Here is a 24,067-nt window from a genome sequence, read left to right as displayed (position 1 = left end):
TGTCATAGCTGCTCACCCAAAGAATATAAAAAACATTCCCTTATCATTTCTTTACAACTACTTTGATACTTTCACTTTAAAATTTAAATCATGAATCCGGCTTATACTTAATTGTCCTAATATGCAGTCTTAGGAATCTAACATTTTTTTCTCCAAATTGTTAATTAGTTGCCCAAGAATAATCATGGAAAATTCCAATCTTTCACAAGTGCTGTGAAAACAGACACTAAATTAGTATATACTCTTTTTTTTGTGTGTGTGTGTGTGTGTGTGTGTGTGTGTGTGTTATGCGGGCCTCTCACTGTTGTGGCCTCTCCCCTTGCGGAGCGCAGGCTCCGTACGCACAGGCTCAGCGGCCATGGCTCACGGGCCCAGCCGCTCCGCGGCATGTGGGATCCTCCCGGACCGGGGCACGAACCCGTGTCCCCTGCATCTGCAGGCGGACTCTCAACCACTGCGCCACCAGGGAAGCCCTAAATTAGTATATACTCTTGAGTCTTTTTTTTTTTTCTGGAGCCAATACTAAAAAGTTTTCATGTTTTAGCTTTGTAATACATTTTTATATCTAATAGTTATTAGTCTCTCTTTTAAAAAAATATCCTGAGTATTCTGTTTTTCTTTCTGATGAAGTATGGAATTATTCCGTCAAACAAAAAATAATCAAAAGGGTACAAACAATAAATAACAAAAATACCTTGCTGAGACTTTGAGTTTTAGTAATTTACAGAGTTATGCAACAATCACTTCAACCCAGCTTATTATTTTTTTAAATTCTGGTAAAATATACATAATATGAAATTTACCATTTTAAAGTATACAATTCAGTGGTGTTAAGCACATTCACAGTGTTGTTTATCCATCACCATTGTCTCTTTTCAGAACTTTTTCATCATCCCAAATAGAAACTCCCTACCCATTAAACAGTAACTCCCATGCCTTCCCCCACTCTTGTCCCCAGCAATCTCTACTTTCTCTCTATGAATTTGCCTATTCTAGATACTTTATGTAAGCAGAATCATACAATATTTGTCCTTTTGTATGTGGCTTATTTCATTTGTATTTTCAAGGTTCATCCATGTGGTAGCATGTACCAGAACTTCATTCTTTTTTTGGCTGAATAATATTCCACTATATGTATGTACCACATTTTATTTATCCATTCTTCTGTTGATGGGCACTAAGGTTTTTTCCATCTTTGTGCTGTTGTAAATAGTGCTGCTATGAACATTGATGTACAAGTAATATATCTGAGCAGAACCCTATGATAGGGTCTTCCAGGTGAGAACTGCCCACACCAGTGTCCTCTGCCTGCCTCTTGTTTGTAGAAAACTTTAGCCTTGTAGGCCTTCCCCAAGTTCCAAAGAGCAAATTTAATCAGAGAAGTGAGAAAATACAAAAACAAAGAAAAACAGTCAAGCAAGACAAAGTAATAATTGTTCGGCCGCTAAACGAACTCAAGGACCTTTAGTTCCTTCACAAAGGCTATAGATAACATTTTGAACCATATCCCTGAACTATTTTGCAAATCCTGAAACCTCCGCCAGGTGGAAGAAGTTAACTACATGTTGACCGCAAGCACATAGACCCCAAACTGGTTGAAACCAGCAGGTTGATGATGTTGACTCCTGATTACCTCGCCACCAATCAATCATCAAGATGTCCATGAGCTGATTACTCCACACCCCACAATCCTCTCCCTCAGCCTGTCTTTAAAAATCTTTCCCTAAAAGCCGTTGGGGAATTCCAGTGTTTTAAGCATTATTCGGCTGTATTCCTTGCTTGGCCTTGCAATAAACCCTGCACTTTCCTTCACCACAGCCTGGTATCAATAGACTGGCTTCACTGTTTGCCTACAGACCCAAGTTTGGTTCAGTAACAGTAGCTTTTTGAGACTATATGTTGTTTTAACTAAATACTAGTTGCTACCACTACACACCTATTAGAATGGCCAAAATCCACAACACTGACAACACCAAATGCTGACGGGGTGTGGAGCAACAGGAACTCTCATTCATTGCTGGTGGGAATGCAAAATGGTACAGCCATTTTGGAAGACAGTCTGGCAGTTTCTACAAAACTAAAATATATTCTCATCATAAAATCTGACAATTGTGTTCCTTGATATTTATACAAATGAGAAACTTATTTTATTTCCACACCAAACACTGCACAGGGATGCTTATAGCAGCTTTATTCATAATTGTCAAAACTTGGAAGCAACGAAGATGTCCTTCAATTGCTGAATGGATAAATAAGTGGTGGTACATGCGTACAATGGAATATTATTCAGTGCTAAAAAGAAATGAGCTATCAAGCCATGAAAAGACATGGAGGAACTTTAAGTGCATATTGCTAAGTGAAAGAAACCAATCTGAAAAGGCTACATACTGAATGATACCAACTATGTTACATTCTGGAAAAGACTAAAGTGTAATAGGGAAGAAATTTTGTATTCTATTACAAGTTAATCACTAAAGGGATGTTGCCTATAAGCTTAAATTATACATAATAGACCATCTCTGGGAACCCCTGCCACCCAGGTGATGTGTATTAAGCTAAAATACCTTTCTTCAGCTCACAGGAGACATCTTGACCAGGCCCACTCTTGACCAGGCCCACCTGTGAATGACTGCAGGAAGAAGAAATTAACATACCCCCTCCAGAGGCTGAGGGGAACCAGGAACTGTTTGACCCTACTCCCTCCCTTTTTAGTGTAAAAGAAGCCTGAGTTCTAACTCAGGCAAGATGGTTCTTTGGGACACACATTCATCTTCTTCTCCGTCTGCTGGTTTTCTGGGTTAAGTCGCTATTCCTTGCCCCAAGAACGTCTCTTGATTTATTGGCCTGCGGTGCAGCTTGGACTTGGTAACAATCCTAGGAGTACAGTAAAAAGGTCAGTGACTTTCAGGGACTCAGGGAGAAGGAGGGAAGGATGAATAGATGGAGCGCAGGGGATTTTGTGGGCAGTGAAACTATTCTGTATGATACTATGGTGGTGGATACATGTCATCATATATTTGTCAAAACCCTTAGAATGTTCAATACCCAGAGTGAACCCTAGTGTAAACTATGGACTTTGGGTGATTTGTCAGTGTACGTTCGATCGTAGCAAATGTACCACTGTGGTACTGGAGGTTGATAGTGGAGGAGGCCATGCATGTGTGGGTGCAGGTGGTATAGTGGAACTCTATGTTCCTCATAGACGAACATCTGCATCTCCTCATATTTTACTGTAAACCTAAAACATAAAAAAGTTGCAGCACATGGTATCTTTTGGCCGATTTTATTATTTAAAAATATCAGAAACGTGTGAACTTAATGTTACATACAAAGTTATCTTTGAGAAGTGAGATTATGGGTAATATTTGCTTTATTTTATACGTATTTTCTAATTTAAATGCTGTTACCATAGATTACCTGTGTAATCTTTAAAAGCCAGGATTTGTATTTTGGGGTAGGTAGTGGTTATAACTCATAAACCGCTCTGGTGGAAGTGAAGTCCAGGCCAAGGGATTATCTTGGTCAGAGCTCATCCGACAGCTAAACAAGGTGAAGACTTTCCTGAGAGTCCCTACGGTGAGGCCCTGCAGGCTTATGGGAAATGTAGTCCCGAAGTTCGATGGACCACCCCTCGGAGGACCCTGGGACGGCAAGCAGCCCCTACATCTGCGCATGTGCAATGCTGCAACCGCGCCGGTGGCCGCCCTTCCCCCACCTCCCGCCGCGAGTGGGTGACAGGGCTCCGGTCTCCACGCGTTTTAGCCGCCCCGCGCCGTGACCCGGCCTGGCACTTAGCCACGAGCGGAGGCTGTGCCCCTCCAGGTATGAGGGGGCCTGCCAGGCAGCTCCGCGGGGTCTGGGGGCCGAGGGGAAGGAGATGAGGGATGGGCTCGTGCCCGCGTGGGGTGGAAGCCCAAACTTCGGTGACTCGCAGGCGGCGGCGACCCTCGGGGTGGTTTCCGGGGCGGCCCGGCCCTCTCCTCGGCGCGGGACCGGCGGGGCCCGCCTGGCCGGACGTGCGGGGGCGGGAACGGCCGAAGGGGAGGGCGGCGGTGAGGGCCAGCCTTCCTCCCTTTGTCAGGCAAAGCGCCTCAGACCCGCCGCGAAGGTCTCCAGCCGCGCGGGAGCAGGTCCCGAAACCCGGCGGGCGGGCGGGCGGGCGGGCGCAGGGCGAGGCTGGGGGCGGGGCCGGGCGCACCTGGCAGCGCCCGGATGCCGCGTGCGGCTGCCCAGGGCCTCGCGGGGTGGAGGGAGGCTTGAAAGGTTTCGCAAGTTTCCTGATGCGCAAATTGCTGAATGAGTAAGACCTGTGACCTCTTTGCAAGAGGCTTTTCAGCTGAAGTGTTCGCCCAATCCTCACACCTACCCTGTGTCTTCGCTTAGTTCCTCAGTTTCAACAGAAGGAAAAGTGAAGTCTCTGGTGAAGTGATTTACCCAAGGTCACACAGCCAGCTGGTATTTTGTCATATGAATGGGGAATATTTTTTCATTTGCCTTTTAATTTTGCTTATTGGTGGTTTTTGCCATGGAGGCGTTTTGAATTTCTTTATGGTTGAATTTACTGCTCTTCCTTTTTATGACACCCAAAAGCCTTCACTACTTTGAGATTATACAAGTTTTACTAATGATTACCACTGGTACTTTAGAATAAGTTATATTTTAAAGAAATTTGTTGGTACTTTTATTATGACCCAGTTAATGATTACATTTAATTAGGGGGAATGGACACCTTTATGATGTTGGATTTTACTGTAGTCCTTCCCATTTGTTCCTCTTTCATTTTTCCGCCTTGCCAGCGCTTTATAAGTTTTTTCATAAAATATTTGCATTTTTATTAACTTTATTCTTATGTAGTAATTTATTGCTATTGAAGATGGAATTTTTTTTCCATTATTTCATCTTTTTTCTCTTGAGTTTGTTGATATTTCCCAGTTTTCTTATTTTGTGTATTTGGGATTGCTCCTTTTTCTCCTTAATTAACGTAGCTAATGTTTATCAATTTTTATTGTGAAAGAATAACTTTTTAATGTCTGTAGCATCTGTAGTAACATCTCGATTATTCTTGACATTGGTTTTTTTTTTTTCTGGCTGCGTTGGGTCTTCGTTGCTGTGTGTGGGCTTTCTCCAGTTGACGTGAGCGGGGGCTACTCTTCGTTGCGGTGCACAGGCCTCTCATTGCAGTGCCCCCCCTTGTTGCGGAGACTGGCTCCAGGCGTGCGGGCCTCAGCAGCTGTGGCACATGGGCTCAGCAGTCGTGGCTCGCAGGCTCTAGAGCGCAGGCTCAGCAATTGTGGCACACAGGCCCAGTTGCTCTGCGGCATGTGGGATCTTCCTGGACCAGGGCTCGAGCCTGTGTCCCCTGCATTGGCAGGCGGATTCCTAACCACTGCGCCACCAGGGAAGTCCCTTGACATTGGTTTTAATGCTATAAATGTCCTCTAAATACTGTTCTCTAAATACTGCTTTAGCTGCATTCCTCAAATTCTGGTATGTTTTGTTTTCATTTCCATTCAATTCTGTGTTGTTGTTGTTGTTGTTGTTGTTTTTTGCGGTACACGGGCCTCTCACTGTTGCGGCCTCTCCCGTTGCGGAGCACAGGCTCCAGACGCGCAGGCTCAGCGGCCGTGGCTCACGGGCCCAGCCGCTCCGCAGCATGTGGGATCCTCCCGGACCGGGGTACGAACCCGTGTCCCCTGCATTGGCAGGCGGACTCCCAACCACTGCGCCACCAGGGAAGCCCCTGTTGTTGTTTTTTTTAAACTTTCCTTGTTACTTCCTTTTTCACCCATTGGTTATTTAGAAATTTGTTATTTAATTTCCAAACATTAGGGGATTTTCTACATCTTTTTCTATTATTGATTTCTAATTTAATTCTGTTTTGGTCAAAAAATATACTTTGTTATGTATTTCAGTTCTTTAAAACTTGAGATTTGTTTCATGGGTAAGGATATGATCTACCTTGGGGATTTTTAAAAAATTAATTAATTTATTTATTTGGCTGTGCCGGGTCTTCGTTGCTGCATGCAGGATCTTTTTAGTTGCGGCATGTGGGCTCTTTCTTGTGCCATGCAGGGTCTAGTTCCCTGACCAGGAATTGAACCTGGGCTCCCTGCATTGGGAGTGTGGAGTCTTAACCACTGGACCACCAGGGAAGTCCCTGGGAATGTTTTTTATGTACTTTAATGACTATTGTGCTGTGTTGGTGGTAGAGTTTTCTGTCAATACTAAATGGGTCAGGGTGGTTGATAGTGTGGTTGAGTTCTTCTGTATCCTTACTGGTTTTTTATCTACCTCTGTTGTCACCTACTGAGAAAAGAATATTGAAGCCTCCAGCTATAATTGTGGTTTATCTATTTATTTTTTCAGTTTTATCAACTTTTGCTTCTTGTATTTTGAAGTTCTTTTGTGCATATACATTTAGGATTGTTATGTGTTCTGGTGATTTGATACATTAATCATGTGTCATTTATCACAGTGACATATAATATCACACTTTATCCCTGATAATATTTCTTATTAAGTCTACTTAGCTTGATATTAATCAGTCCTACTTTCTTTTGATTAGTATGTGCAAGGAATATCATTTTTTATTTTTTATTTCTTCTTATTTTGGCTGTGCCTTGTGGCATGCAGGATCTTAGTTCCCCAACGAGGGATCAAACCTGTGCCCCCTGCATTTGAAGCGTGGAGTCTTAACCCCTGGACTGCCAGGGAAGTCCCAAGGAATATCTTTTTTTATCCTTTTACTTTTGATCTAGCTATTATTGAAAATTCAATTAACAATCAAGAAGGAAGAGAATTTTATTTGAGCCAACCTGAGGATTGTAACCCAGGAGACAGACTCTAAGAAGCTCTGAGAATTGTCCTGCCTGTTAGAAGTTGAAGGCACAGTCATATACATTTTTTGAGACAAAGGATCATACATCAAAATGACGTACTGACATAAAGTTCACCAATATACAGTAGTCCAGGTAAGCACATACAAAGCAAGCAGCAAGTCATCATGACCCCCTTACAGAGTTGAGAAAGAATGTTAATCTTTTAAGAAGTTACATTGCTAGCATCAGAAGAAAGAAAAAAAGATCTTTATGGTTGAGTAGGCATTCCCATCTTTGAGAAGGTCTGGTTAATGTGTAATGGGGCTGGACATTGCACACTAAACAGAGAGGGAGGAGGCCCAAAGGACAGAATTTTATGTTTAAATTTCTTGTTCTGCCTTAAAATTTTATTTCGTCACTGTTTTTATATTTAAAACACATTGCTTTTATTTTATTTATTTTTAGCTGTGTTGGGTCTTCATTGCTGTGTGCAGGCTTTCTCTAATTGCAGCAGGCAGGGGCTACTCTTCATTGCAGTGTGTGGGCTTCTCATTGCGGTGGCTTCTCGTTGCAGGGCACGGGCTCTAGGCATGGGGGCTTCAGTAGTTGTGGCGTGCGGGCTCAATAGTTGTGGTGTGCGGACTCTAGAGCACAGGCTCAGTAGTTGTGGCACATGGGCTTAGTTGCTCCGGGACATGTGGGATCTTCCCGGACCAGGGATCGAACCCGTGTCCCCTGCATTGGCAGGCAGATTCTTAACTACTATGCCACCAGGGAAGTCCCAAACACATTGCTTTTAGACAGCACGTAGTTTGGTCTTTTTTATCCAGTTTGGCAACCTTTGTCATTTAATTGGTGTGTTTGTACAATGAATTATTGACATGGTTGGGTTAAAATCTACCATCTTGGTAGTTTTCTTGTACTTGGCCCATCTGGTCTTTGTTCCTATTTTCCTCTTTTTCTGACTGGTTTTGGATTTAGTGGTAGTTTTTCATGAATCCATATTTTTCCCCACTATTTGGTTATTGTTTATACCTCTTTAAATTTTTTTGTGGTTGCCCTAAGGTTTAAATAAACTTCTTGAGTGAATCACAGTGAACCTTTAAATATAGTCTATTGCTTTGTGTGTAATGTAAGATCCTTAATATACTGCCATCAACAATTTCATCATCTCATCTATGTGCTATTATTGTCATATATTTTACATATGCTATAAGTTCACAAAACTTTTTTACTCTTTTTGCTTTATACAGTCAAGTATCTTTTAGATTGATTAAAAGAAAAAAAAGTCTTTTATATTTCTCTTCATTTTAACCATTCCCAGAGATCTTTATTTCTTTGTGTAGATCCACATTTCTGTCTGTTATCATATTCCTTCTACCTGAAGAACTTCTTTAAATATTTCTTGTAGTACAGGTCTACTGTAATGAATTTTCTGTTTTTGTTTGTTTGAAAAGGTTTTTATTTTCACTTTTATTTTTTGAAAGATGTATTTGCTGGGTATAGAATACTGGATTGGTAGCTTTTTCTTTCCTTCTTTTTTTTTTTCTTTTTTAAAGTACTTTAAAGATGTCACTACATTGTCTTCCAGCTTGTATAGTTTCTGATGAGAAATTCTCTGTGGTTCTTTAATTCAGTTCCAGATCACTGCAATAAAGCAAGTCATATGAATATTTTGGTTTCGCAGTGCATATAAAAGTCATGTTTACCTTATACTGCAGTCTATTAAGTGTGCAATATCATTATGTCTAAAAAACAATGTGCATACCTTAATTTAAAAGTACTTTATTACTAAAAAATGCTGACCATCATCTGACAATGCAAAGTTACCACAAACCTTCAATTTGTTTAAAAAAAAAAAAAAAAAAAGGCTATCTGTGACAAGCAATAAAATGAGGTATGTCTGTATGTAACGTGTCAGGTTTTTCTTCTGGCTGCTTTCAAGAATTTCTCTCTAACTTTGGTTTCCATTGGTTTGAATATGGTATGTCCAGGTGTGTCCATTTTATTTTATTTTATTTATTTATTTTGCGGTACACGGGCCTCTGACTGTCGTGGCCTCCCCCGCTGTGGAGCACAGGCTCTGGATGCACAGGCTCAGCGGCCATGGCTCACAGGCCCAGCTGCTCTGCGGCATGTGGGATCTTCCTGGACCGGGGCATGATCCCGTGTCCCCTGCATCGGCAGGTGGACTCTCAACCACTGCGCCACCAGGGAAGCCCTTATTTTGTTTTTTGATATTTATCCTTTTTGGATAAATTATCTGAGTTTCTTGGATATGTGGTTTGATATCATTCTGTATTTTTGGAAAATCCTTGGTCATTATGTCTTCAATACTTCTTCTGTCCCATTTTCTCTTCTTTTGGGATCCCAATACATTTTTTAAAAGATTTATTGTTTATTTATTTTATTTTATTTATTTTTGGCTACATCAGGTTTTAGTTGCAGCAAGCAGGATTTTTTGTTGCAGCACTTGGGCACTTCGTTGCAGCACATGGGCTTCTCTCTAGCTGTGGCATGCGGGTTTTTCTCTCTCTAGTTGCGCATGTGCTGTGTAGTTTGCGGCACACGGGCTCTCTAGTTGAGGCTCATGAGGTCAGTAGTTGCGGTGCAAGGGCTTAATTGCCCTGCGGCATGTGGGATCTTGGCTCCCCAACCAGGGATCGAACCCGCGTTCCCTGCATTGGGAGAAAGATTCTTTACTACTGGACCACCAGGAAAGTCCCTGGGATCCCAATACATTTTTGTTAGGCCATTTGATATTGTACTACAGCCCTTGGATTCTCTGTCCTTTTTTTCCCCCTTTGCTTTCTCTTTGTGTATCAGTTTGGGTAATTTCTTTTGACCTATCTTCAGATTTACTGAAAAGTTCCTCAACTCTGTTGTAATACCTATTGAAGGTATTCTTTCAACTCTGTTACTGTGCTTTTCTTAGCATTTCCATTTTTCTCTTCAAGTTTCCATCTCTTGAAATTCTCTGTTCATTCATTTTGTAAATCTTTTCCTTTAAAGCTTTAATATATGAATCATAGTTTTAAATTCCCTGTCCAATAATTTAATCAGTCATGGTTTCTTTTGACTGTTTTGTCAGTTGATAGTGGGTTGTCTTAGTCTTACCTTTTTGGATATTTCATAATGTTTGATTGAACGTGAGTGCTGCCAGCATGATCCTTTTTGCCCCTTCTGAACAGGCAAAAGGACTAGCTCAGGAGGTGGTATTTTCTCAGGTGATGTGTAAGGATTTCCAAACAAGTCATTCTAGAAGTTCTGAGGCAGGGCTTCCCTGGTGGCGCAGTGGTTGAGAGTCTGCCTGCCGATGCAGGGGACACGGGTTCGTACCCCGGTCCAGGAAGATCCCACATGCCGCAGAGCGGCATGAGCCGTGGCCACTGAGCCTGCGCGTCCGGAGCCTGTGCTCCGCAGCGGGGGAGGCCACAACAGTGAGAGGCCCGCGTACTGCAAAAAAAAAAAAGAAGAAGTTCTGAGGCAGGTCAGATCTTTAATAACAATACCTTTCTTTTTCCTCTATTTCAGTTCTGCCTTCATAGTTCTCTGCCTTTACCCAAAAGCTGTAGAAAATGAACAAATGCCAGGTGAGTTGTTTGTTTATTCCCAATTTTATTTTTCTGTGCATTTGAGGAAGTTTATAAGGACCTAGAAAATGAAATAGAAAGGTATAAATGAGTAAAACTCAGGAAAACATAGTAAGAGTAATCAATACCAGCAGCCAAAAAGTAAATCAAGTTAATGAAGTGTCTTGCATTGATTATGAATACCATTTCCTCGGTTCCCTAATATTAGGTCTGAATAAATTTTATGGACTTTCATATAGATGGTGTTTTGAACAGCATCCCCAGGAAAAAAAATTAAACAGCTTATTATTTTGTCTCTGGTTATTTCATATAGCATTCTTCAGGGTACTATAGCGTGTATTTTATTTTTCTGGTCAGATTAGCATGATGCTAGAGAACTCACTAAATATCCGGATGTGTATTTAAATTCTCCCCCTAATTTCCATGAGTTCCATTGTCATTACTTTCTTGAATGGCATTGCAGAATGTATTTGTACATATTTACACATGTATAAGTATAGGTTATTATAAGATAGCATATTAATCATACTGTTCTGTTTATATGTGTTTTGTTTTACTTTTAATGAATAGACTTAACTTTTTAGAGCAGTTTTGGGCTTATGGAAAATTTAAGTGAAAAGTACAGTTCCCATATACTCCTTTTCTCCCTCTGAACAGTTTCCCCTGTTACTAACATCTTGCATTAATGTGGTATACCTGTTACAGTTGATGAGCCAATATTGATACTTTAAGTAAAGTTCATAGTTTACATTAGGATTTGCTTTTGGTGTTGTGCATTCTGTGCGTTTTGACAAATACATAATGATGTGTATCCACCATTATCGTATCTTACAGAATAGTTTCACTGCCCACAAAATCCCCTGTGTTCCATCTATTCATCCCTCCCCACCTTTCCTTGAGCACCTGGAAACCACTGGTTTTTTTTTTTTTTTTTTTTACTGTCCCCCTAGTTTTGCCTTTTCTAGAACATCATACAGTTGGAATCAGTCAGTATGTAGCCTTTTCAAATTGGTTTCTTTCACTTAGTAATACGCATTTAAAGTTCCTCCATGTGTTTTCATGGCTTGATAGCTCATTTCTTTTTATCACTGAATAATATTCCATTGTCTGGATGTACTACCATTTATTTACCCATTCAGCAATTGAAGGACATCTTGGTTGCTGCCAAGTTTTGACAATTATGAATTAAGCTGCTATAAACATCTCTGTGCAGTGTTTTGTGTGGATATAAGTTAATCATTTGGGTAAATGCTAAGGAACACAATTGCCAGTGTGTACAGCAAGAATATGTGTAGTTTTGTGAGAAACTGCCAGACTGTCTTCCAGAGTAGCTCTAACATTTGCATTCCCACCAGCAGTGAGTGAGAGTTCCTGTTGCTCCACATCCTCGTCAACATTTGGTGTCGTCAGTGTTGTGAACTTTGGCCACTTTTTAAAAAAAATTATTATTATTATTATTATTTATTTTTGCGATACACGGGCCTCTCACTGTTGTGGCCTCTCCCGCTGCGGAGCACAGGCTCCGGACGCGCAGGCGCAGCAGCCATGGCTCACGGGCCCAGCCGCTCCGCGGCATGTGGGAACTTCCCGGACCAGGGCATGAACCCATGTCCCCTGCATCAGCAGGCGGACTCTCAACCACTGTGCCACCAGGGAAGCCCCTTTTTAATTATTTTATATTCATTTATTTATTATTTATTTATTTATTTAGGCTGCGCCGGGTCTTAGTTGTGACATGCGGGCTTCTTAGTTGCGGCATGTGTGCGGGATCTAGTTCCCCAACTGGGGATCAAACCTGGGCCCCCTGCATTGTGAGCGTGGAGTCTTACCCACTGGACCACCAGGGAAGTCCGGAACTTTGGCTCTTTAATAGGCATTTAACAGTGTTTTATTGTTGTTGTAATTTATAATTCTCTGATGATATGACATGATGTTGAGTATCTTCACATGTGTTTATTTGCCACCTGTATATCTTCTTTAGTGAGGTGTCTGTTAAGGTCTTTGGCCCTTTTAAAAAATTTATTTTATTGAAGTACAGTTGATTTACAATATTGTGTTAATTTCTGCTGTACAGCAAAGTAATTCAGTTATATATACATTGTTTTTTTAAATATTCTTTTCCATTATGGTTTATCATAGGATATTGAATATAGTTTCCTGTTCCATACAGTAGGACCTTGTTGTTTACCTAATAGCTTACATCTGCTAACCCCAACCTCCCACTGCATCTCTCTCCCAACCCGTGATTCTGTTTCTGTTTCACAGAAAGGTTCATTTGTGTCATATCTTAGATTCCACATATAAGTGATATCATATGATACTTGTCTTTCTCTGAGTTATTTCACTTAGTATTGTAATCTCTAGGTCCATCCATGTTGCTGCAAATGGCATTTTTTCGTTCTTTTTTATGGCTGAATAGTATTCCATTGTATATATGTACTATATCTTTATCCATTCCTCTGTCAATGGACAGTTAGGTTGCTTCCATGTCTTGGCTATTGTGAATAGTGCTGCTATGAACATAGGGGTGCATGTATCTTTTTGAATTATAGTTTTGTCTGGTGATATATGCCCAGGAGTGGGATTGCTGGATCATATGGTAATTCTATTTTTAGTTTTCTGAGGGACCTCCATACTGTTTTCCATACTGGCTGCACTTTGGCCCATTTTTAAATCAGGTTGTTTGTTTTCATATTGTTGAGTTTTGAGAGTTCTTTATATATTTCAGATATCAATCTTTTATCAGGTATGTGTTTCGCAAAGATGTCTTTGTCTTTTCATTCTCTTGGTTATGTGTGTTTTTATCACTCAATAACATATTTTTGAAGTCTTTCCATATCAGAGCATAGAGTTTCCTCATTTTTTTCTGATTTTTTTTATTGTGTAATGTAATATGTATACAGATGAGTGTATAAAGCATTATAATACTCTTTATACATGTTATAACATGTATAAAAATATGTATACATTAAAGAATAAATGGGCACTCACATTAAGAAATAGAACATTATCTGTTCTTTTTAAAAAGTATTTATTTATTTGGTCGTGCTAGGTCTTAGTGTGGGCTCCTTAGTTGTAGCAGGTGGGCTTCTTAGTTGTGGCTCTCCAGCTCCTTAGTTGTGGCATGCAAACTCTTAGTTGTGGCATGCATGTGGGATTTAGTTCCCTGACCAGGGATCGAACCCGGGCCCCCTGCATATTGGGAGCGTGGAGTCTTAACCACTGTGCCACCAGGGAAGTCCTTATCTGTTCTTTATGATACATTCTCTGATTGAATCCTGCTAGTAGGTAGCCACTATCTTGACATTTTTGTTATTTATTCCCTTGCTTTCCTCAAAGATTTTACCATGTATGTATATATCCCTAATCAATACAAAATTCAGTTTTGAAAAACTATGACTGTGATTTATATTGCATAATTTTTTGTCTGATTGGTGGAGTTTTTTTTCTTTTTCTAGATGTATACAGTCTAAAAGATGTCCTTTTATGTACCCATGTTTCCTTTAGCAAGACTTAAGATTTTTGTCATTGTTTTTTCAAGATATATTAGCCAGTGTTAGCTATAGAGAGGTGAAACCACTCATGCATTGTTTGTGGTAGTAAAAAGTGGTACAGACTTACTGGGGAGCAATGTGGCAAAACTTATCAAGCAAGCACAAATCTAATTGTGTGTAGAAATTCTGCTACTATTGAATAAAGGCGCCTAGGAGATGAGCTGAATAGAGTCCCTGAGTCATAGTCTGGCTTCAGTTTTTCTGAGAGTTTACAAAAATCTCATTTGGAGAAGTCATTGGCAAGGTCATGAAAGACATAGGAAAACATAGGGCTCACATGGTTGGACCATCTGGCAGGGTCAGAGTGTGAATCAGGTATTGAATGTCTGACAAGAATATAATTAGAGTGAGTGGGCTGCTCAGTGTTCTCTGCTTCTTAGCTCACTAGTCAACTGCCAACTCTCAGGAGTAGATCAAAGCAGAGTACTTCTGTGAGACGAAATGAGTGTCCTCATGTGATCCAAGGCAGCCTGGTGTGGAGGGGAGAGATAGATGTCATCAGGACTTGTTCAAGACAAGCCAAACCAAAGTTAAACCAACCCCAACAGATAAGAAGCTGGGCCAGGATCACCAAGGTATTCTGCCCTCCGGTTAACAAGGTGATCCAATGTCACTAGACATCTTAAGACAGCCCTCAAAATACCTGCTTTTGAATCACACTATTCCAATCTGTATGACAAACAATTTAGTATTAATGGAGAATCACTACCATTCTGCAATCTCCTTCAGACTCCTCCTAGGGATTTCCTTCACCTTTCCTATTGATCTTTTGTTTGCCTTTTCCCCTGTGTTTGTCTTTTTTGAATTACTATTTTATTGGAGTAGATTCTTCAGTAGCTTCTTGAGAAAGGGTATGTGAGAAATAATATTTTTTTAAACTTTGCTTTTCTGAAAGTGTCTTCATTCTGATCTGATACTTGGTTGATAGATAATATGAAGGTGGATTTGTCCATTCTTCACTTTAGTTCTGTCCGTTTTTGCTTGATGTAATTTGAAGCAGTATTGAGTTCATGTGCATTTATTGAGTGCATGCACACTTACGATTTTTCTACCTTCCAGATGGATTTACCATTCTATCATTTTGGGATGTCCCTCTTTATCTCTGGTCATACCCCTTGTCTGATTTAAATATAGCCATACCTACCTTTTTTTATATATATATATTGGAGTATATTTGACTTACAATGTTGTGTTTCAGGTGTACAGCAAAGTGATTTAGTTAAACATACATATATCTATTCTTTTTCAGATTCTATTCCCATATAGGTTATTAGAGTACACTGTGCTATACAGTAGATCCTTGTTGATTATCTTTTTTTAAAATTATTGATTGATTGATTGATTGATTGATTTTGGTTGCGCCTGGTCTTAGTTGCAGCATGCAGGATCCTCGTTGCAGCACACAGGATCTTTAGTTGCGGCATGCGGACTTCTTAGTTGCAGCATGCATGTGGAATCTAGTTCCCCGACCAGGGATCGAACCCAGGCCCCCTGCATTGGGAGCGCGGAGTCTTACCCACTGGACCACCAGGGAAGTCCCTGATTATCCACTTGATTTTATTTTGTTTACTTTTTTAAAATACATCTTTATTGGAGTATAATTGCTTCACAATACTGTGTTAGTTTCTGTTGTACAACAAAGTTTATCAGCCATATGCATACATATATCCCCATATCCCCTCCCTCTTGAGCCTCCCTCCCACCCTCCCTATCCCACCCCTCTAGGTCGTCACATAGCACCGAGCTGATCTCCCTGTGCTATGCAGCTGCTTCCCAGTAGCTCTCTGCTTCACATCTGGTCGTGTATGTATGTTGATGCTGCTCTCATTTCGCCCTAGCTTCCCTCTCCCCTCCCCATGTCCTCAACTCCATTCTCTGTGTCTATGTTTATTCCTGCCCTGCCACTAGGTTCATGAGTACCTTTTTTTTTTTTTTTTTTTTTTAGATTCCGTATATATGTGTTAGCGTATGGTATTTGTTTTTCTCCTTCTGACTTACTTCACTCTGTATGACAGACTCTAGGTCTATCCACCTCACTACAAGTAACTCAATTTCGTTTCTTTTTATGGCTGAGTAATATTCCATTGTATATACGTGCCACATCTTCTTTATCCATTCATCTGTTGATGGACATTTAGGTTGCTTCCATGTCCTGGCTAATGTAAATAGTGCTGCAATAAACATTGTGGTACATGTCTCTTTTTGAATTATGGTTTTCTCAGGGTATATACCCAGTAGTGCGATAGCTGGGTCATATGGTAGTTCAATTTTTAGTTTTTTAAGGAACCTCCATACTGTTCTCCCTAGTAGTTGTATCAGTTTACATTCTCACGAACAATACAGCAGGGTTCCCTTTTCACCACACCCTTTCCAGCATTTACTGTGTCTAGATTTTTTGATAATGGCCATTCTGACCAGTGTAAGGTGATACCTCATTGTAGTTTTAATTGCATTTCTCTAATAATTAGTGATGTTGACCATCTTTTCATGTGCCTCTTGGCCATCTCTGTGTCTTCTTTGGTGAAATGTCTATTTAGGTCTTCCGCCCCTTTTTTAATTGGGTTGTTTGTTTTTTTTGATATTGAGCTCCATGAGTGGTTTGTATATTTTAGAGATTAATCCTCTGTCTGTTGTTTCACTTGCAGATATTTTCTCCCATTCTGAGGGTTGTCTTTCATCTTCTTTATGGTTTCCTTTGCTGTGCAAAAGGTTTTAAGTTTAATTAGGCCTCATTTGTTTATTTTTGTTTTTATTTTTATTACTCCAGGAGGTGGGTCAAAAAAGATCTTGCTGTGGTTTATGTCAAAAAGTGTTTTTCCTATGTTTTTCTCTAAGAGTTTTATAGTGTCTGATCTTACATTTAGGTCTTTAATCCATTTTGAGTTTATTTTTGTGTATGGTGTTAGGTAGTGTTCTAATTTCACTCTTGTACATGTAGCTGTCCAGTTTTCCCAGCACCACTTATTGAAGAGGCTGTCTTTTCTCCATTGTATGTTTTTGCCTCCTTTGTCATAAATTAGGTGACTATATGTGATTGGGTTTATTGCTGGGCATTCTATCCTGTACCATTGATCTATATTTCTCTTTTTGTGCCAGTACCATTCTCTCTTGATTACTTTAGCTTTGTAGTATAGTTTGAAGTTGGGGAGCCTGATTTCTCCAGCTCCGTTTTTCTTTCTCAAGATTGCTTTAGCTATTCGGGGTCTTTTGTGTTTCCATACGAATTATAAGATTTTTTGTTCTAATTCTGTGAAGAATGCCATTGGTAGTTTGATAGGGGTTGCATTGAATCTGTAGATTGCTTTTGGTAGTGTAGTCATTTTCACAATATTGATTCTTCCAGTCCAAGAACATGCTATATTTCTCCATCTGTTTATGTTGTCTTTGGTTTCTTTCATCAGTGTATTTCAGTTTTCAAAGTACAAGTCTTTCCCCTCCTTAGGTAAGTTTATTCCTAGGTATTTTACTCTTTTTGTTGCAGTGGTAAATGGGAGTGTTTCCTTAATATCTCTTTCTGATTTTTCAATGTTAGGGTATAAGAATACCAGAGATTTCTGTGCATTAATTTTGTATCCTTACCAAATTCATTGATTAGTTCTAGTAATTTTCTGGTAGCATCTTTAGGATTTTCTGTGTATGTATCATGTCATCTGCAAACAGTGACAGTTTTACTTTTTATTTTCCAATTTGTATTCCTTTTATTTCTTCTTCTCTGATTGCCATGGCTGTGACTTCCAAAACTATGTTGAATAAGAGTGGTGAGTGTGGACATCCTTGTCTTGTTCCTGATCTTAGTGAAAATGCTTTCAGTTTTTCACATTGAGTATGATGTTTGCTGTGGGTTTGTCATATATGGCCCTTATTATGTTGAGGTAGGTTTGCTCTATGCCCATTTTCTGGACAGTTTTTATTATAAATGGGTATTGAATTTTGTGACAAGGTTTTTCTGCATCTATTGAGATGATCCTATGGTTTTTATTCCTTAATTTGTTAATATGGTGTATCATATTGATTGATTTCTGTATATTGTAGAATCCTTGCATCCCTGGAATAAATCCCATTTGATCATGGTGTATGATCCTTTTAATATGTACTTGGATTCTGTTTGCTAGTATTTTCTTCAGGATTTTTGCATCTGTGTTCATCAGTGATATTAGTCTATAATTTTCTTTTTTTTGTGATACCTTTTTCTGGTTTTGCTTTCAGCGTAAATGTGGCTTGTAGAATGAATTTGGGAGTGTTCTTCCCTCTGCAATTTTTTGGAAGAGTATGAGAAAGATTGGTGTTAGCTCTTCTCTAAATGTTTGATAGAAATCGTCTGTGAAGCCATCTGGTCCAGGACTTTTGTTTGTTGGAAGATTTTTAATTACGGTTTCAATTTCATTACTTGTGGTAGGTTTGTTTATATTTTCTAATTCTTCCTGGTTCAGTCTTGGAAAATTGTACCTTTACAAGAATTTGTCCATTTCTTCGTGGTTGTCCATTTTATTGGCATATAGCTGCTTGTAGTAGTCTCTTACAATCCTTTGTATTTCTGTGGTGTCAGTTGTGATTTCTCCTTTATCATTTCTAATTTTATTGATTTGCATCCTCTCCCTTTTTGTTTTTGGTGGGTCTGGCTAAGGGTTTATCAATTTTGTTTATCTTCTCAAAGAATCAGCTTTTAGTTTTATTGAATTTTGCTATTGTTTTCTGTGTTTCTGTTTCATTAATTTCTGCTCTTTATGATTTTTTTTCCTTCTACTGACTTGGGGTTTTCTTTGTTCTTTTTTCCCTAGTTGTTTTAAGTGTAGGGTCAGATTATTTATTTGAGATTTTTCTTGTTTCTTGAGGTGAGATTGAATTGCTATAAACTTCCTTCTTACAACCGCTTTTGCTGCATCCCATAGGTTTTGGGTCGTCGTGTCTTCATTGTTATTTGTTTCTGTGTATTTTTTTATTTTTTCTTTGATTTCTTCAGTGATCTCTTGGTTATATAGTAGCACACTCTTTAGCCTCCATGTATTGTGGTTTTTACAGTTTTTTTCTGGTAATTGATTTCCAGTCTCATAGCATTGTGGTCAGAAAAGATACTTGATACGATTTCAATTTTCTTAAATTTTCCAAGGCTTGATTTGTGATCCAAGATGTGATCTATCCTGGAGAATGTTCCGTGTGCACTTGAGAAAAAGTGTATTCTGCCACTTTTGGGTGGAATGTTAAATCTGTCTCATCTATTGTGTCATTTAAAGCTTGTGTTCCCTTATTTATTTTCTGTTTGGATGATCTGTCTATTGTTATAAGCGGGGTGTTAAAGTCCACTACTATTATATTGTGTTACTGTCGATTTTCCCTTTCATGGTTGTTAACATTTGCTTTATGTATTGAGGTGCTCCTATGTTGGGTGCATAAATACTTATAATTGTTATATCTTCTTCTTGGATTGATCCCTTGATCATTATGTAGTGTCCTTCCTTGTCTCTTTTATCTGATATGACTATTGCTATTCCAGCTTTCTTTTGATTTCCATTTGCATTGGATATCTTTTTCATCCCTTCACTTTCAGTCTGTATGTTTCCCTGGGTCTGAAGTGGGTCTCTTGTAGACAGCATATATATGAGTCTTGTTTTTGTATGTACTCAGCCAGTGTGTGTCTTCTGGTTGGGGCATTTAGTCCATTTACATTCAAGGTTATTATCAATATGTATGTTCCTATTACCATTTTCTTAATTGTTGTGGGTTTGTTTTTGTGGGTCTTTTTCTTCTCTTGTGTTTCGTGCCTAGAGAAGTTTTTTAGCATTTGCTGTAAAGCTGGTTTGGTGGTGCTGAATTCCTTTAACTTTTGCTTGTCTGAAAAGCTTTTGATCTCCATCTAATCTGAATGAGATTCTTGCTGCGTAGAGTAATCTTGGTTGTAGGTTTTTTCTTTCATTACTTTAAGTATATTCTACCACTCCCTTCTGGCCTGCAGAGTTTTTGCTGAAAAATCAGCTGATAACCTTATGGGGATTCCTTGGTATGTTACTTTTTGTTTTGCCCTTGCTTTTAATATTTTTTTAATTAAATTTTGTTAGTTTGATTAACGTGTCTTGGTGTGTTTCTCCTAGGGTTTATCCTGTATGGGACTCTCTGTGCTTCCTGGACTTCGGTGACTATTCCTTTCCCATATTAGGGAAGTTTTCCAGTATAAATCTCTTCAAATATTTTCTCAGACCCTTTCTTTTTCTCTTCTTCTTTTGGGACCCCTATAATTCGAATGTTGGTGCGTTTAGTGTTGTCCCTGAGGTGTCTGATAATTGTCTTCAGTTATTTTCATTCTTTTTTCTTTATTCTGTTCCTTGGCAGTTATTCCCACCATTTTGTCTTCCAGCTCACTTACTCTTTCTTCTGCCTCTTTTATTCTGTTGATTCCTTTTTTTAAAAAACTGTGATTAGCATTTAATAATTCAGAGAAAGCCTGAGGCCTTCCTGAAGAATCACCTGGAGATTGAACTTGAACAGCCATAATGAAGAGATAACTACACCACAACCAGTGGTGATAATTAAATATGTAAAATTTTCGTAGAATTGAGATAAATGAGAAATACAAGGTAAACAGTAGAGTGTATAATGACTATGTGATCTTGTTATGGATTCCTTCTACTGTAGTTTTCATTTCAGTTATTGTGTTGTTCATCTGTGTTTGTTTGTTCTTTAGTTCTTCTAGATCTTTGTTAAACATTTCCTGTATTTTCTCAGTCCATGCCTCCATTCTATTTCTGAGATTCTGAATCATCTTTACTTTCATTACTCTGATTTCTTTTTCAGGTAGATTGCCTATTTCCTCTTCATTTATTTGATCTTGTAGGTTTTTACCTTGCTTCATTTGTGACATATTTTTTTGCTCTCTTTTTTTTTTTTTTTTTCTGATTGGTGGGATTGTGTTCCTGTCTTACTGTTTGTTTGGCCTGAAGCTTCCAACACTATAGTTTGTAGGCTGTTGGGTAGGGCTGGGTCTTGGTGCCGATATGATGACCTCCGGGCGACTTCAATGAATATTCCTTGGGGTCTGACGTTCTCTGTCAGTACAGTGGTTCAGATTCAGAGCTCCCACCGCTGGAGCTTCGGCCCAGCCCCCAGCTAATGACTCAAGATCCTGCAAGCCGTGCATGGTGGGAAAAAAAGAAAAGAACAGTAACAAAGAGTTCAAAAATAAATTTAGGCTAGGAAATTAATAGATATGTTAGAAAGAATATAAAAGTAAAAATGTAACAACAACTGGAAGGTAAAACAACCTCAATAGTAAAAAAGAGAAGAAAAAAAAAGTGGAAAAGGCCTTGGCTGTGGAGGGTGGGGCCTATGCAGGGGCGGGGTTTGTGTGGTAGGTGGGGCCTATGGTTAGGACCTACAGGGCTGGAAAAGGCCCTGGGCGGTGTGGGGGGTGGAGCTTAAGCTCAACGGAACAGAAGGGGCCAAGGCATGCCTCTCGTCTCAGAGAGCGGGGGACCCCACCTGGGAGTCCAGCAGGCTTCCTGGGCCTGAGTGGGCGGGTCTGTGCTTTCCACTCTTCTCCTGCTCCTCTGGTCCTGGAGGGCCTCTCCCACCTGCGTTCTCCCCCCGACCTCCTGTTCTCCCCCAGCTTTCTTTCTATGCCCCCAGGACCCACGCGGCCTGGAGGGGTCTTTGGAGGGTGGGGGACCCGGTATGGGAGCTCAGCAGGCTTCCTGGACCAGAGCTGGTGGGGCCAATGCCTTCCGCTCCTCTCCCGCTCCTCTGGTCCTGGAGGGCCCCTCCTTCCTGCTTCTCCTGTTCTCCCCTGACCTGCCTCCTTGCCCCTAGGACCAACGCGGCCCAGAGGGGGCCTCTGAAGGCATAGGACCTAGCCCGAGATCCGGGCAGACTTCTCCGGCCGATTGGGCAGGGGAAATGCTGGGCGCACTCCCCCCTGCTCTGAGCCCCCAAGGGTCCTTCCAGGCACGCGAACCCCTCCCCCACTCTCAGCCACCCCTCAGGGTGCTGGTCCTGTCTGGCCTCCACTTCTCCTCCCCGCTCAGTCCCCCCATGTCCTACCGGTTTGCTTGGGCATTCCTCCCGTCTCCTTGGGCGTCAAGGTCCCCCACCAGTGTCTGGCAGGTGCCCTAGTTGTGGGGAGATGTGAACTCTGCGTCGTCCCACACCACCATCTTGACTCCGCCCCCCTGTTATAGAGTAGTGTGTATATGTTAATCCCAGCCTCCTAATTTATCCCTCTCCCCACCTTTCCACTTTGGTAACCATAAATTTGTTTTCTAAGTCTGTGAGTCTTTCTGTTTTGTAAATAAGTTCATTTGTATCATTTTTTTAGATTTCACATGTGTGATTTCATATATTTTTCTTTCTCTGACTTACTTCACTTAGTATGATCATCTCTGGATCCATCTGTGTTGCTTCAAATGGCATTATATCATTCTTTTTTTGGCTGAGTAATATTCCTCTGTGTGTGTGTGTGTGTGTGTGTGTGTGTACCACGTCGTCTTTATCCGTTCCTCTGTTGATGGATACTTAGGTTGCTTCCACGTCTTGGCTTTTGTAAGTAGTGCTGCAGTGAACATTGGGGTGCATGTATCTTTTTGAAGTATGCTTTTCTTTGGATATATGCCAAGGAGTGGGATTGCTGGGTCATGTGGTAGCTCTATTTTTAGTTTTTTAAGGAACCTCTGTGCTGTTCTCCATAGTGGCAGTACCAATTTAAAATTCCCACCAGCAGTGTAGGAGGGTTCTCTTTTCTCCACAGACTCTCCAGCATTTGTTGTTTGTAGACTTTTTGACGATGGCCATTCTGACTGTTCTGAGGTGATGCCTCGTTGTAGATTTGATTTGCACTTCTTTAATAATTAGCAATGTTGAGCATTTTTTCACGTGCTTTTTGGCATTTTATGTGTCTTCTTCGGAAAAATGTCTATTTCGATCTTCTGCCCATTCTTTGATTGGGTGGTGTTTTTGCTCTTGAGCTGCATGAGCTGTTTGTATATTTTGGAGATTAATCCCTTGTTGGTTGCTTTGTTTGCAAGTATTTTCTCCCATTCTGTGGGTTGCCTTTTTGTTTATGGTTTCCTTGGCTGTGCAAAAGCTTTTAACTTTAATTAGGTCCCATTTGTTTATTGTTTTATTTTCATTCCTCTAGGAAGTGGATCAAAAAAGGTACTGCTGCCATTTATGTCCGAGTGTTCTGCCTGTTTTCCTCCAAGAGTTTTATGGTATCTGGCCTTACATTTAGCTCTTCAATCTACTTTGAGTTTGTTTTTGTGTATGGTGTTAGAGAATGTTCTAATGTCATTCTTTGACGTGTAGCTGTCCAGTTTTCCCAGCACCATTTTTTTTTTTTTTTTTCTGTACACGGGCCTCTCACTGTTGTGGCCTCTCCCGTTGCAGAGCACAGGCTCCGGACGCTCAGGCTTAGCGGCCATGGCTCACAGGCCTAGCCGCTCCGCAGCATGTGGGATCTTCCTGGACCGGGGCACGAACCTGTGTCCCCTGCATCGGCAGGTGGACTCTCAACCACTGCACCATCAGGGAAACCCCCAGCACCATTTATTGAAGAGACTGTCTTTTCTCCTTTGTATGTTTTTGCCTCCTTTGTCAGATTAATTGACCATAGGTGCATGGGTTTATCTCTGGGTTTTGTATCCTGTTGCACTGATCTATATTTCTGTTTTTGTGCCAGTACCATACTGGTTTGATTACTGTATCTTTGTAGTATAGTCTGAAGTCAGGGAGCCTGATTCCTCTAGCTCTGTTTTTCTTTATCCAGATTGTTTTGGCTATTCTGCATCTTTTTGTGTTTCCATACAAATTAAAAAAATTTTTTCCTACTTCTGTGAAAAAATGCCATTGGTAATTTGATAAGGATTGCATTGAATCTGTAGATTGCTTTAGGTAGTATGGTCATTTTGACAGTATTGATTCTTCCACTCCAAGACCATGGTATAGCTCTCCATCTGTGTCATCTTTGATTTCTTTCATCAGTATCTTATAGTTTTCTCAATACAGGTCTTTTGCCTCCTTAGGTAGGTTTATTCCTAGGTATTTTATTCTTTTTGATGAGATGGTAAATGGAATTGTTTCCTTAATTTCTTTGTGATCTTTCGTTTTTAGTGTATAGGAA

The 24,067-nt window shown here is 40.2% G+C and overlaps 1 protein-coding gene across 2 annotated transcripts in view; it reads left to right on the top strand.

Moving 5' to 3' along the window:
- Positions 1-3,684: 3,684 nt before the first annotated feature.
- Positions 3,685-24,067, top strand: part of ZFP1 (ZFP1 zinc finger protein) — a 35,141-nt gene continuing 14,758 nt past the window's right edge. For both annotated transcript variants that reach the window (XR_014013766.1, XM_081216449.1), the window contains exons 1-2: positions 3,685-3,822; positions 10,353-10,411. Coding sequence is in view for 1 of the 2 variants with exons in the window: in XM_081216449.1 (XP_081072575.1) it covers positions 10,397-10,411 (15 nt within the window). In the remaining variant the exon portion in view is untranslated. The remainder of the gene's footprint in view (positions 3,823-10,352; positions 10,412-24,067) is intronic.

The sequence above is a fragment of the Mesoplodon bidens genome (assembly GCF_964165515.1).
Source record: "Mesoplodon bidens genome assembly, chromosome: 18".
Taxonomy (NCBI): Eukaryota; Metazoa; Chordata; class Mammalia; order Artiodactyla; family Ziphiidae; genus Mesoplodon; species Mesoplodon bidens.
Note: the sequence above shows the minus strand (reverse complement) of the source record. Positions and strands in the feature narration are given on the sequence as shown.